The following is a 16117-nucleotide window of genomic DNA, read 5'->3' on the forward strand; positions in this document are numbered from 1 at the left end:
GTGATTGTTCTGACGACGTCGATCGATACTTCTTAAATGCCATTGAGATGTAAAGATTCAAAACGCCTCTACAATAGAGAGAGAGAGAGATCTTCATTTTCCTCACACCACTGGTTTATTATTAAAGCTATATGTCGTCGGCGTAGACAATGAGCCCTATTATATGGTGTTAGGAACTTGCTGGGAACAAATTTTCATATCAGCAGAGGTTGTGGGTGGACTTTTCAGTAATGAGTTGTAACATAAACAGGAATTTAGGCAATAGAAGAATTTGAAATTTCCATAAAAACATGCACTACCAAGTTGAAGAGTTGTAATGAAGAACGATTCATTCCATCAGGCAGGTCTGTTCATATTCTCACCTAAGTATTTAATTGGTATTATTTAAACTTTGTTTAGAACTTTCTAAACCTCCAAAAGCTTTTAAAAATAACATCATTTAAAACTTACATGGCATAAGATCATGATCCTTATTATTTGTTCAATAGAATTAACAGACTAGTTAAGTTCAACTTACATTTGTGGGGAGGGGGAAGTCAGTTCTAGAAGAAGAATGTCTTTCCTTTTTGCTAGGGTAGTTAGTTAAATTCCGCTGGGAGCATCTTTATTTCTTTTCTGTATGACACTCATTATTTAAAGAATTTATTTAGAAATGTAAAATTTTAAACAATGAAAATCGTTGGAAAGAAACGATTAGAATAGTTTCGGTGATAATGCGTAATATTTCCTTTAAAATTTGAACTTTTTTTCGGGTATAAAAAAAAAAAAAAAAAAAAAAAGAGTAAAGAATTTTGAAAACAAATTATATTTAATATGCCGTTAATTGTCGTTTCCGTTCCCTGTAAACCAAGCTTCCGAGACAAAAATCACTGCTTTCCCAGCATCACTTTCCAGCTCTCTAAATGGACTCTTCGGAAACAATTAAACTGCATAATGACTGTGCTCGGGAAGAGGGATCAATAGAGCAGCGCACGAGAGGGCGAGAAAGAAGCGCACAATCAAAGCGAAACTGCCCAAAAAAGAAAAACAAAAACCGAGCGAATGTCTCAAGAGCAGAGCAGTCGATAATTTCATTGATCCAATTCCAATCTGTGCAAGCGGCCATCTTTCCCTCGCGCGCCTTGCTATCACGTTTTAAAAGCTCCGCTTCATACGCCCGCTCTGCTGCCCCATCCGAAGTAGAAGAAACGAAACCTCGCCAATGAGGCTCTCCGCTAGGGGGGCCGCAAAGAGGGGTTTCAGGGGGTAAACGGTTCGTGTGTGGAAAGGACGATAAGAAGTGCCTCTGGTCGATTCCACTGCTGCCGCTTTTTGCACTTTTTTTACGCGATCTGGCTGCCTGCTTCTCTTGTCATCAAGTCGATCGCTGTGTGTGTACTGCAGCGGGCTCGCCACTTAAGAAGCCGCTCTTTTTCTCGGCAACACTTGTGTGTTTTTGAGATCTCGGATCCTCTTCTTTAACTTCCTTTAGCGGTGCCACCATGCTTTTGGTTCTTCGTTTAAGAAACTTCAGCGGTAAGTCTGATTATTTGACGATATAATGTTCCGTTCTCGAGCTTCAAGCGCTACAGGAAAGATCTCATCGCTGCGAGAATTAACGGCAACCGAGAGAAGTTAAACGTTGCCAGATTGCGGCAGTTAATACGCGATTTTCGCTGGCGCTTGGACTACAATTTTTCTTAAAACCGCTCTATTACTATTTTCTTTTGTTGTTATTTACCACGGTTTCAAATAGCTGATTTGTGATTAAATTAAGAAATTTCTATATTTATTCCCGTAAAATAATACGTAAAGTCCGTATTGATGAGTAAAGGATTTTTAACGCTACTTGTGTTAACTAAGTAAAAGAATAAACCGCTTTGAATTATGAAACTTTTATGTAATACAAGTGTCGAAATATTTTGCCCTGTGTTATACCTGCTACATTCGTAGCATACTTTTATTTATATTTTAGATTTAAATTTTCAAATTTCTTGACATTGATTTATTGTCAAAATTGTGAACTTAAAATATTTTTAAAATAAAGCATATACTTTTCGATAAAATTATTTGGATTAAAATTAAGACGCTTAAAATTAGATTCTAAATTTGGATATCATTCAAATCTCGTAATACCTGTGGAAATTTATTTTCAGCGTAATTTCTGACTATAATAATTAAAAAGTCATAAGATTATTTATGCTAAATATTCAATAGTTGTTTGCCAAAAAGTACTTTTAATAATACATGGATTCGTTTGTCAGATATCGGATTTATCATTATCTCCACTTTTTATCATAAAATTATTTCAGTTCAAATATATTAAGGAATGTATTTTTTATTATTATTAATAATCAAATGTTCTTAAACTGTTCTGTCCAAGTAATATTTAAAATAATTGAAAAATAAGGATAATTCATTTGTAGAAATAAAATTGCTGTGTATTTTCATTTTCGTCAAGAATTTGTTGCTCATAATGTTTTATTGCCCAAATATATTCAATTTAAAAAATAAAATAATTTTTCCATGCTGTCACAAAAAAAAACTTTTTTTTTAATATTTCTCTATTTCATTTTTGCGATTGTAAGTTAAAATACATGTATAATATCAGTTGCATTTGAAAAATAAATACATGTATTTTTTCATAAAATTGCAGAGATTTCAGTGTAGTAATCTTCAGAAAAACTGTACCTAAAGAAATTGTGGGCTAATAATGCCATTTAAAATTTATTATGCCATAAACAGTCATTTTTGCAAATAAGCTGAAACTTGTTGGCAACATCAAAAAGCTACCAAAAAAGGGGGGCGGGCTCAAAAATAAATAAAAAAAGTTTGCAATGAATGATCTACGGTCATTTTACTCTGATATTAATTTAATATACGAGTAGTTTGTAATAAAATGTAATTTTTATAATTCAAAATTTAATACTTAAACGAAAAAAAAAAAAAACTTTTATGTGATTCTTATATTTTTCCGTGATGCTTATTTAGAGCATTCGCTACAAAATTCTGGTGAAAAATTAATTAATTATTAGATTTGAGCTTATATATTATATTCACGTGCTTTTATTCAAATGTCAGAATCTAATATTTATTTAAATCAACAAATCTCTTTCTTTATATTTAATCCTAACTTGTTTGTATAGTATAATATAAATGAAAAGAAAAAAGTAATAGATATAGGCATTTTATAGCAGTCATTTAAGTCACAGAAACTCACTTTCACAAAAATATATGAAGGCGGGAACAGGCTTTTGAAAGTGCCTGATTTTTTTACAAAACTCGACAAGGCGATTTTCGATCTCTAATTTCATTTTGAAAACAATAAAATATTTTTGAAAAGTTTTTTTTTTTTTTTTTTTTTTTTTTTACGATTCATATGTTAATGCAAAGGAACAAACCATGTGTATTTTATGAACTTGGATTTTTTTTTAGTCCAAAGGGGCTTTGTCCCTGAAGGACTATTGTGTTTGTTTTGCGTTGGTTGACTGTAAATGTCCGTTTCACTTTTCAAACTGTTGCCACCAAATTTTAGAGTCCTTATATATATTTAAAGTCAGTATATTTGAAGAAATTAAATAAACAAAAATCTGCATAAATGTATGTATATTTCTCGCATTGTGATAAAGCAACGGTACATAGAGCCATCGAATTTTGAACGACGTAATCCTACTGCGAATATTCGCATTTGGAAGCCCAAATTTGAAATTTGGAATTTGTTTTATTATCGATTTCATATTTTGTAAAACTTTAACGAATTTTTGATTAAAAAACTCAAGGATTTCAAAGCGAGCAATGGCAACGTTGTACAGAATAAACATTTTTATCTCCTCTGACTCTGTATCGAAAATTCTAAAGATATGCTCAATTTAAAACTATTTTGCGATATTGCTCTTGAACTGAATTTTATGGTTTAAGTGCGAAGAAAGTGATATTTAATAAATAAATGTAACACGCAAAATATTAAAAAATGCCCCTTTGGACGTAATTCAACATCTAAAAAACTTTATTTTATTTTAATTATTTATTTTTTTTTTTTTTTTTTTTTTCCCCGTGCGTGTGTGTGTGTAAAGATTTTGCAATGCAATTCAAATTATAGAAATTGTTTTAATTATACATTTTATAACAAAAAAGAAAGCAAAGCTATAAAACAGGGTTTATTAATAAAAATGTACGCGAAATTTATAATGAATATCAGGAAAATAAGTATGAATTGCCATTACCTATTACAGCGCATTCAAAATTTAGAAAATATTGTGTTTCTCGTTTCTAAGAATTAGTGCAGTAGGATTGTAACTAATGAAGGTTCTTTAAATACACATAAATATCTTCTGTATATTGAGTTTCATTCCGATATTTGCATCTGAATTCATTCTAGACTAATTTAATCAGAAAAATTAATATTAAAAGTTATGTATAATTTGTTATGCATGAAATTTCACTCAAAATTATCTAAACCTTAACGTTTACTTTGCGAATAAATACGGAATGCATGCTTCATTTAACAGCTGCATTGTCAATATATATATGCAAATTATTGCCAGCAGAAAACATGTTAACACCTGTCGTAAGATTTGTAGTAGAGCAAGGTTATATATGTTTGCATTTATGAATTGGAATTATTTAGCGCCATAAGGTAAGATAGCTCTGCGCAAATAGGTTAAGGTAATAAAAATACTATAGTTAAATTTCGTAGAACAAAATCTAAAAATTGGGAATATGTCATTAAAATCCCATTTTTTTAACTGTAATAAAAAGAAAAAAAAATTTAAGAACTGAAAATTGCAATATTAAGGAATGCTTTCCATAGTAATTGAATACTATTGAAATGAGATTCACCTCTTTTTAATGTCGGTTGTTTTGATATTTTTTACTCGCTAGGATACCCCCCCCCAAAAAAATAGTAAATTGAACTAAATTAAAATGTGAAACTAAAAAAAAAAAAAAAAAAAAAACCTTCTCCTGTGATAAAACCTAGGGTACACAAAGAATCTTAAAAAGCACATATAGAGGTACACTATTATCATTATATTATGTATTTCAAAGGATTTATCAATTTCAATACTTTTTTTTTTTTTTTTTTGACTTGTACAAAATACTTTTCTATTTATTTCATTTTACACTATAAAAATCAGAAGATGCTAAATCATAGGCTGAAAAATCTAGGGGAAAATTACATGGGGGGAGAAATTATGCGATTAAATACGGTATTTCTCTTTATTTTCTTAATATAAGTCAATTTCTTTTAATTCTTCGTAGGATAATTATTAATGTATGTAAAATTAAATCTGAACTACATTATCTGCCTGTTTACAAATCATCTATTAATTTTTAAAGACTGTGCTATAAGTCAACCGCTAAAACAGCTTTTTTTGTTTTGTTTTCTTTGTTTGTTTTATGATTAGTCTCAAGCAAACATCGAAAATGACACACAGTTTCACTTCTCACAAATAAAATTAATCTTGAGAAATTAATTTTCTTTCAAACAACAGATGGCAGCACTATGAAGTTATGTTAGCTTTTTCTTGGCAATTTATTTATTGTACAATTTGCTAAAAGAAATGCAGCACTACATTTAAAGTCACTCAGTGATTTTTAAGACAAACTATATGATGAACGAAATGGTTTATTATTATCAGCAGTTTATTTTAGCGAAGCCGTGGTCTGTTGTCTGCGCTTATTTAAATTCAAAAATTTTTCTGATTCGTCGCAAACTGAATAAAGAGTATAAGTTGTTTAGGAACTTGATTAGATATTTTTTTGAAAGGTAAGATTTCTATTATTTAATAACGTGTTAAAATTTTGGGCATTATCTTATCCTTAAAAATAAAGTTAATTATGTATTTAAAATGATTTTCTGAAAGAAAAAAATATATTCTTTTTTCATGGATAGAATTAATTAGAGGAACATCCTTAAAAATTTTTCATTGGCTTCAAAAAGTTTCGGTAGCTCTGCCATCACGCTAGAAAATATAAAATACAAAATAAGTTTATGCTAAATTAATCATATTTATAAGAGTAAAACTGCTATCCACAACAGACAGTATACTTTTATTAGCAGACATCAGGTTTGTTACCCTTTTACCCAGTTGTTTTCATGCAGCATTCACTCAATATTAAACACTGTTGCCAATCTACAATAACTAAATAGTGATAAAAATAGTAAGCGTAGCTTCAATAGCCAACACGTCAAGCATTCTTTCTCTTAATCCCCAAAATAAATAAATAAAATAAAAAAGAAAGAAATTAAACTTAGAACACACAATACACTGATTGCGATGCTAGGCAGTTGATTAGCATATTCTCACGTGAAAAAAAACAAAGGGGAGTGTCAAATTCTCGTAGTAATTTTATTTATCATTTTCTTCTTTGTTATCGACGATTGTGAAAAATGGTGCGAGACACATCTAAATTTACTGTAAATATTTTTTAAAGCTTTTTTAGGGGGGGGATTTTTCGCGGAGGAAATTCTTGATTTAGACTAATTAGACGAGGAAAAAGGGGGAATGCTTCATATTTTGTCTAAAACATCTCAATGTGCTTTATCCAAAGCAACCCTTTTACCATTGCTAGAAGGTTATCCCCTCCTCCTTCCTAAAACTTGAAAAATGCATGTGTACATTTATTTAGATTTAGAAGATTTTTTTAACATGTTATGGATTAAACAACACATAGTGTAAAAAATTGTTAGTAAATACCAAACTTGAGAATAAAAGTACTTTTTTATATTAAATGAAAGCTAAAAACTAACTGTCAAATGAAAGACTAACTGCATCCCCTCTGAAACTATGAAAATCCTCCAGGGAAGAATTACCACCCTCCTTGGTCTAAAGCTAAGCAACCTCTTAGTAATGAATAGGTGAAGGAAAAGCATGTTAAGTAGAACTTTAGACCCACCAACGGAGCGGTAAAAGCCGCTGAATGCTGGTAGTTCGAGTCCCGGCGAACGGGCTGTCTGCATGGGCGCTTTCGTGGTTTCCTCCATATGTAACGCGGGTACGACTCAGGTTCTGTTAAAAAGGCCTCCACGGGACATTCTTGCCTTTCCGTGTAGTGCCTAAGGGCGAAGCTCGAAGTAAGTAAAAAGAAAAAAAAGATTGTAAAAAAACAAGAATTTTAAAAACTAAGCAAAATTCCGTCTCATATTTTGTTACTTTAAAATATATGTTTTGATTCCTTTTCAATCTTCCTCCATTTGCAATCATAACAAGTATTGTCTTCACTGCACAGCACTTATTTCCCCACCTCATATGAGACTGTAGTTCCAGCCAGCCTTCATTCGCGTGTTCTCCGCTAAGTGAAACACAGTTAACCGAAATGAAGTGGGAAAAAACAATTAAGATACTTGCTTATTATGCTGCAGCTGTCGTTACTTTGGTTGCAAGGCAAGCCAGGCCGAAAAAAATGACCCTGAAGTGTATGTTCTAAAGTAACGGTTTATAATGTAACACTGCTTTTGGTAAAAACTGTGATGTTTTGAAAGAATTTGACACGGATCTCCCTTTTTGCAGAACCAAAATATCTCGGCGGATAATCTTAATTTAACTGTTTTTAAGATGAATTGTGATTGTTTCAGTATTCAGTTGATTGATAAATAATGCTGTGAAACCTGTGATAGTGACCATTCAGTTAAACGATAGTACCTCTGAAAATGCCCAGTATGTCTCATAGCATAAATAAGCATCACTAAGCATCATCGATATGCACGTTTTCTTCGTTCTTCATTTCCGTAGAAGATCAAAATCGTCTGGAATCGTACGTGGTCATCATCGGGAGATTTCTCTGATATTTACATGCTGAAATATGTGCGACAGATACTATTGAGACTGGAGATCTTGGTGTTTCATACACATAAGACTGTCTTCTTTGTGAAGAATGAGAAAAAGTGAACACTTTAAGAAAGAGCAACTTGACGTGTCTGAAAATCTCGAGACCTTTCGTTCAATGGATAATATAATGAAACCTTTCATAATCTTAAAAAAGGTCCTCCTCTTAAAAAAGGTCAAAGTTGTCTGGAATCGAAAGCGGTTGTCTTAGAGAGTTTCCAACTTGCATTTTGAAAAGGATCAAGTTTTTCCGTTGCTAATTCGTTGAAGTTTTATCCGAAAATCTTCATCACACCCCTTTTCCTAGGTCTGCTTGAATTTCACAAATAAGTGAGTTCCGTGGGGATTAGGTAGTTAACAGACAGAAAGACTTTATCTTACAGACATTCGTTTGACCTTTCCGATATCGGGCACTGTATTTCTGTGACTATCTTTTATCTGTTTACTAGAGTGAATTTTGTTGGTGGAACTGCTGGATTTCAGTCAACGATGATTAGTAGAGTAGCATCAAGATATAGTCATCGACATAAGATAGTTTACATTTATTTCTCAATATAAAGACAACGGAATATTAAAAACTGAACGCCAGATTTTCAGCTGATATTTTTTAATCAACCCTCACCTCATATCCGATTTCCGATACAAGTGTCTGACAGAAACGAGAGTGTCCAGTCTTTGCATACTGCGAATTGGTTTCTTTGAATTATGCTTGCTGTTATCTCCGTTGTTTAAATAGTTTCTGCGGTAAAGGTTTTTCGCACCAGCTTTTCCTAAGATACCACAAAGTAAAGATACAGTACTCTAATTTTTATACCTTTTAATTTAATATCAACAGCAATATAATTACAAAGTTTTGCTGCTGATTATTTTGAAACCGAAATTGGAAATGACGTTTTCAGCAAAGTTCATATTATTGAAAGCATTTTATTGACGGTATAAGGTCTTATCTATAACGTTATTGAATCATATCAATTCTCATTTGCTTTAACAAACCATGTCTTATATGGTTATAAAACAACAACTATCCTTTTAAACTGTATTTTTCCTATAGGTGATTAGTTATATAAGTGAAATTGTATAGGTGATTTTACTTTCCACGTACACATTTGGAGTGTAACATATAAAAAAACTCATTTATGTTGCTTTTCGATTAATTGAAGATTAATTAATGCGAAAATATAAAAACAGTAATAATAAGATAAATAATTTAAGAAACCAGTACCTTCGGGTAATTTTATTCCGTGATGAAAATGTGAAAGAAATATATTTTAAAAAGCAAAATTATATTGCCCTGCGATGGACATTCGTGTATTCAGAGGTGTATATGGTCATTTGGATAAGTGTCTTTAAGATGAATGAGACTATGAGAAACTATGAGAAAATATTTGGTTGCTGTGAACATAATGGTATTAAAATGCAGTCAGAAATAAAAGGTCTGATTTCAAGGAAACTTAATATGAGATACTTTGAAAGGAGGACAACTGCAGTTTATTAAATAAAGTAGAAAAACTATGTTATTTCAAAATATGAAGAGAAAAAGAAAATGCCGAAATTATAGTATATAGCAACCAAAGAAGTTGGATTGTACTCAGACATACTTTAAATTTCGTTCTTGCAAACTAAAAGTTTGTTAATGAAGTGAATTTACACAGAACCGATGATAGCTTGATAAAATTTATTTTTCGAAAAGAAACACTTTACAGTTCTGGCACACAAGTATTCTCACAGCTCTGCTCAGTATGACAGAGCGCAGTCAGCAGATATAACTTTAAACTACTAAGAATGTTAAACTCAACGCAATGCAAAGTGCATCTAAACAGCGAAGCTCGCACGGAGATCTCTCAATACTCTGCATTCAACTTTGAATTAAACAACTGAGAACTGTGCAGTCCAGTCCATGCCGGTGTGTCACGAGTAAATGTGACTTTACCGGCTTCTGATAAGTTTGCCGTGGTGGCACCTGAAAGTTGGAGGTCGTTGACCGGTGAGAGGGGAGGCACTGAGGTCTAGGAGAAAGAGATGCTCTCTCCAAGTTTATATAGTTTTCTCCCGGCCCCTGATATTCCTGTAGTACCATCAATATCTCGAAATTACTGGAAAGCATCAACGGTTAAAGAGCCGAATACGGTTAAAAATATAAGGATTAATTATAGTTATATAGAGGCGAACAGAAATGTCGCCAAATGGTCGACAAGTTTAGCGACTTTTGGCGATTTCTTGCCAACTTTGGCGACGAAATTATTCACCAAGACCATCACCAGCTCGGTAATGAGAAAGCCATTTACCTGAATGTTAAATAGACTTGCCCCTGCCAGCTTGATTTTTCGCTCCGCTCTTTCAAGCATTTCTTGTTACTTTATACAAGATACTACAATTTCACTAAAACTATTTCCATATATACAAAATTCATAATAATGTATTTATTCTATATGATATTATGGAGACATTTCAAGCAGTCAATATTTCGAGCGCGGTTTTTTTGCCATTATGTGTGTGTGTGATTATGGCAAAGCCTCGAGGCCTATCTTCCTAAGAGGAGGGATGCCTTCGTGGAAGACTTTCTAAGGGAAACTGTCTCGTATACACGTTACATATGGGGAAAACCACGAAAACGCCCATGCAGCCAGCACGTCCGCGGGATTCGAACCTCGGACCGAACTACCAGTGTTCAGCGATTTTACCACTAGGCCGCTGGTGGGCCTTTTGGCATTATGAATTCGGTTAAAATAAAAGGTCAAAATGGACTTAAGTAGAATCATTTAAATGACTTTTGATGATCAAATTTCTTTAAAGTTAATGGTGTGATAATGTATGTGCATAAACTCTGTAAAATATAAGATTTCAAAAGAAGTACACACTACTTCAAATAACGTAGGAGTAAAATTTAAAAAAAAAAAAGAAAGAAAGAAGTAAATAACGTAATATGTGTAACGTGTAACTACCATGAAGCCGTCATGATGCAACTCTCTGCGATTCTAGACGATTTGGGTCTTCTGTGGAGTTTGTTACCTTAGGGAACGTGGCTGTTATTGCTGCTCAAATATCATTATTTAATTATGTTCTGAGAAATATTGCTTACTATCAGACGTGGTCGTCTTAAGATCGAGATTGTGGTGAAAGGTCTGTCGTTATGACATCTGCATTTTATATTGCGTTATATAGTATCAACAGTACTTATATGTCCCTACTAAAGCAAATTACAAAAGCATTGCACATAATGAGCCTTGTCTGAAAACGTTGTATTCGAGTAAATTTTGGTGCCATGAAATTATAAAAACATTTGGAAAGAACAGTGTGCATGACCTCAAAATTAGCTTTCTTTGTAAATAAGCATTAAAACAAAGATTGAAAACTGTCTAAGTCGCATGAAAAAGAGTGACAATTTTATTAATAATTAGTAATCTTAATTGCTATATTTATCATTGAAGTAAATGTCTTCATTTAGCAAATTGAAGCGTAAAGACATTTAATAACGATATAACGTTTCCAATGCCTGAGCGTTTGTGAATGATGAAAAGTTTGATAGTCGATGCATAAATCCATAACTTTTATCCATTTTTCCCTTCCTTCTCTTCTTTTCTTTACATTATACAGGGATTTAATTGTCGTCTTGAACTGAATTCATTGAATTCTGATTATTAGCTGTAGCATTTCGAATTTGTTTTACGGCCAATGATTTTCATTTTAAGTTAGTTTAAAATTTTATCCATCACGCAAATGTGCAAATTTAATAATTGTGTTGTTACTATCTATTTATAGGCTAATCGTTGCCCTGGCTAAGCAGAGATGCGACTCCCGGTTCCCGGCTGAGGACTCATCGGCAGAAGGAGGGGACCCCTCCCGGGGAGGGCCCGTGCCCCGGCAGCCGTGAACCGAACCTGGACCGCGTTCCCCGGCGGAGGAGGGGCGGGCCCCCGAGAGCCACCCCCCGCCCTGGAGGAGCCGCCCGGCTGGAAGGGAGGGCCCCCCATCCACCACCACCACCACGGCCCCATGCCCGCTCAGATGCCACCCCACCATCCGCAGGGGCCGCCACCACATCCCATGCCACCCCATACCATGCCAGATGGCAGGCCTCTCGAACACGGGTGAGTTATTATTATTATTATTATTATTATTATTATTATTATTATTATTATTATTTCCCAATTCTATTTCATGCATGAACAAAAGGACATTGAATGTATTCCGAAATCTGTCATTCAACATGTCTAAATCTTGAAATCAAATACTGTGATGAACCCAGCATAATAACAAGTGCAAAAGGGGTGATTGGGGTTTTGTTGTGAAAAGAAACTTGCGCTTTCTTCGGGTTGTCTGTTGAGTTCCGTTCAGAAGAAACTCTACTTGATTGTAAGCAAGAGTAGTCATGAACAGTAACAACTGTATTTTAGACGTTATTAGTTATGTTAAAGTCATAATGTCAATAATCGGGATTACAATTATGTGAAAAGCAAGGAGTGGTCAAAATTAAAGTTAATGGAAAACGTTCTGCACAATTCAATGAAAAATTAATTAGGTAATTGGATAATAACAAGGTGCCCAGTGATGTCTTGACGTAAAGTTTGTATTAACTTTTCGAAAAGTATATTTAAACCGAATTTTCACCCTGACACCTTTATGATGTGCAAGTAAATTTCTAATTTTCTTTAGTGGTTAGATTATCAAACAGGGAGTGACAGCATCTTTATGTAATCAGTTCATTTACAAAAGCGTGAACATGCACAAGGCATTTTCTCCCTCCTTTATGCATGCATTTCGGGGTGTAACGATTAGCACACTCGGCGGGTATTTGAGAGGTTCAGATTCGATTCCCGGCGAAGGCATTGCCCATGTTTCACGTACTCCTGCTTCAAAGTGGCCTAATGATCCTAACAATACATTTATGCAAATCATAAGCGACGCCATTGAGTTCTCTCTCTTTTGTTCCATCTATTTACATTGTTTTTATTCTATTGGTGTTTCATAATACTTGCTGCTTGTCTGCGAACCAAGCAGAGTAACCAATTTGCGTTACACTATGTATCGATGCTATTTCTAAAACATTTTTCTTTAACGTTAATTTTTCCCCTTTTTTCTGCTCATAAAATAGCAAAATTGGGACCAGAGACCAGAAAGCGCACATAAGTCAAAAGAGCGTATGTTTAAAATAATACTCTGTCACGTGGTGAAAAAGTGATGCGAAACTTGATAATTGGAATGTTAATTTTTTTGTATACTCATCTCAATAAAAAAACATTGCAGGAAGTTCTCATGGACAGAATCGTTTATGTAAGAAATGCTGTGTATTGGGGTGCATTCTATGCGTGATTCTATGCTGTTCTAGATTTCAGATGTAAATAAATATTATATCTATTGAAGCAGCAGTCAAAAATGCAAAGAGAGAGAAATATATCATCTTATCTTCCCCTTGATATAGCATACTTGTAAAATGGTGCCAATATCCAACTGTAAGTTTTACCAGTCTTGTCAAAAAAGGTTGACCCCCTCCCCTTCAAAAACTGTGTAATGTATTTTCTCCCTCCTTACTGCGTGCCTTCGTGGTGTTATTGGAACCTACTTCCTGCTAGCAATCGCATGCTCTAGAGTTCGGATTCCGGTGAGGGTAATTTTTAATTTTCCATATTTCCTGGTTGTGTAAAATTTTACGACGACTCTATAGGGCTATCCGTGCTAAAATGCTATCGACCATAAGTCGTCCCCATCAGGATTTCTCAGTTACTCTTCTTTATGCACCGTTTAAGTGGGGGAGAATGTAAAGTAATTTCTTCCTCCTTAGCTCATGTATTCGTAGTATAACTAGAAAGCACGTCCGGCTGGCAATCGGAGGGTCTGGCGTTTGAGCTCCGATGAGAGCATAATGGATTAGCTTACTTCTCCTGATCCGAAATAAACGTGATGCCTTTACAACTGTTTGATAGTAAATTTTACTTTGCAATGTCAAATTGCAGTCAAATTTGATAACACAACTTTTATATGCGTTTAATCTTAGAGTGCATCAAATTTCAGAGACCCATAACTTTGCTTAAGGATTCAGATTATTATATTTATACAAAGCAAAGAGGTATTTGTGGCTATTTTTCTAAGGTTCATCCTGATGTTGATCGAGAACTTTGCTAGATTTTGAATCCGAGTGTCTCATACCTCTCTTCGCCTACCAACTTACCAAGAGGACTCGAAGGTTTTTATTTGTTCCACTAAAGTGTTAGAATTACAGACGTCCTTGCCTTCCCCAGGATTCGGAACTGCGTAGCTAACCTCCGATAGCTATCATACTTTCCGAGCCGCAGTTATGTTTTTCGATTTTGTATCTGTGTAAGTAAAAAGACAAATTTTGCATGTAAGGATACATAAGTTCTATGATTTATTTTCCAAATGTAGTTAGCATTTATATAACATTAGTGTAAGTTAAAGAATAGATAAAATATTACAATCATGGCAGTAGCTGAATAATCTGTATCGTAATTAGGTTCATGGAGCACTTCGGATGGTACTGCCGCCGTGAAGCCGAATTACAAGTCCGATACTCCAGCACCCAATGGTTCAGCACGCTCGGTAACCCGCCACATATTTATTCAATACGGGTAGTGTCTGATTGAGGTTATTAGCGTATTATTCGGAAATAATCATAAATGTGCGGCATTTTCTTCAGGCTAGCATCATTATGGCGGTAGATTATGTAGCAAAGAAAGCCGTAGGTATTGATGATCATGTGATTAATCGCTGTGAACTTGCTGAACTCCGTATAAAAAAAGTTTCCATCGAAAACATCTCTAGTCACATTTTCTGAAAGAATTTAGAAGGCAGTTTGCTGAGTGGCTGCGGGAAATTGATGCATGTGTAAAATTAACAGTTGTTGAAAACCATAAGGCAGTGAAGAAGTAATCACATTCTCTTGAACGATATTTTGAATTTTGAAAAGACTCCATGCAAGAGCAATATAGTACATTCTAAAACAAAAATTGATTAAATATTATAAATAGTACATAGTTTACATTCTAGTATATATTCAATCATTAAATATACTTGTAAAATTACTATACTATATGTTTAGCTTCGTTTAAAGTTTTGCATTCCAACATATTTGATAATTTGGCATTAACGAAGTCCTAAACTTGCTGGATTATTAAACTTTTACTGTATATGGTACTATTCCTCCAGTGATTACCTGTGCGTCGCCCAGACGGTATAGTGATTAGGGAAGCCTACTGCGCTACCAAAGGCCCGGGTTCGAATCCTAAAGAACGGATGTTTGTAAATGTATAGTGTCTTTGCGGCATGGATACGCTAAATATATGGCGAACCGAAAGTATTCTCGTGTGGTTTGGTGGTATGGGAGAGGGGTGGGAGACTCTCAGACTATCGCTCCGGTGAGTTTTTCCTCAAAATTAGGGTGGAAATAGAAGTCTAACCTCCTTGAGGCTCTAACAACCTTTCTTTCATGAAATTCATGGACTAAACAACAACAGCATTATCTGTGCGTTTTGCCAAGTGACAAGGCAGTCGATAACAAATAGCCTAAATATGTGGACTGATTCTTTTATTCAGAATCAGACGTCACTGTGGACCTTTTATTGTATTTTTCCAAAGTAAAATCCTTTGCATTGAATTACATTTTTATGGCGTTTTATAAATGAATCTATAACAGAAAATAAATTTGTTTTCTGGCATCCCTTTTAGTACTCTGACCTTGGCGTTTTTCACTTTTTATTTAGAGAAAACCTTGTAGAGACATTAGGTATTTTTTGAAAGCTGGAGAGATGAAAAATGAGCAATGCCTTTGTCGGGACTCCAACCTCGGCCATCTCGAATATGCCCCGAGTGTGCTGACCATTACACCACGAAGACATGCAAAGAAGGAAGGAAAAATACCTTATGTAATCCCCATTTTTAAAAAGCGACTGGGAATTAGGAGACTCAATCGCCAAATGCTCGTGGTGCAGAATCATCATCCATCACCTTTTTTAGTTCGGCCGCCACTGTAGAGTCATGGAGAATTTTTTTTAATCAGGAAATTCAAGAAATGTGCAATGCCCTCGCCGAAACTCGAACCTCGGACCTCTCAAATACGCGCCGAATGTGCTGGCCATTACACCACGAAGGCATGCTAAGAAGGCGAGAGAAATATCTTGCAGCCTTTCCCTCGCAGCTGTCTTTTTAATATTAAGAATGCTTAGAAATAATCTGGAGCTAAGGTCTAGCCGCATAGAATTTATTTCAGACAATGTTGCCAACGCCATAGTAATGTCATGTGTTTGGACATTGTTCTCGGTCAAAAACCACTGTTCCTAGGGGGAAAAAAAAAAAAAAAA

General features: G+C 34.3%; 1 protein-coding gene across 3 annotated transcripts in view; it reads left to right on the forward strand.

The window, feature by feature from the left end:
• The window catches only part of LOC118181206 (LIM domain-binding protein 2-like), a 190862-nt gene that overhangs the window by 93941 nt on the left and 80804 nt on the right, over positions 1-16117 (forward strand). The window contains exons 1-2 of one of the 3 annotated variants that reach the window (XM_035350283.2): positions 1185-1515; positions 11565-11893. In XM_035350283.2, the coding sequence (XP_035206174.1) occupies positions 11799-11893 (95 nt within the window). In that variant the 5' untranslated portion in view covers positions 1185-1515; positions 11565-11798. Of the gene's footprint in view, positions 1-1184; positions 1516-11564; positions 11894-16117 lie in introns of those variants that run through there. The other 2 variants (XM_035350284.2, XM_085814052.1) reach the window with 2 other exon arrangements.

This window comes from Stegodyphus dumicola, chromosome 3 (assembly GCF_044657685.1).
Source record: "Stegodyphus dumicola isolate Sdum_Otavi_A_Nest chromosome 3, ASM4465768v1".
NCBI lineage: Eukaryota > Metazoa > Arthropoda > Arachnida > Araneae > Eresidae > Stegodyphus > Stegodyphus dumicola.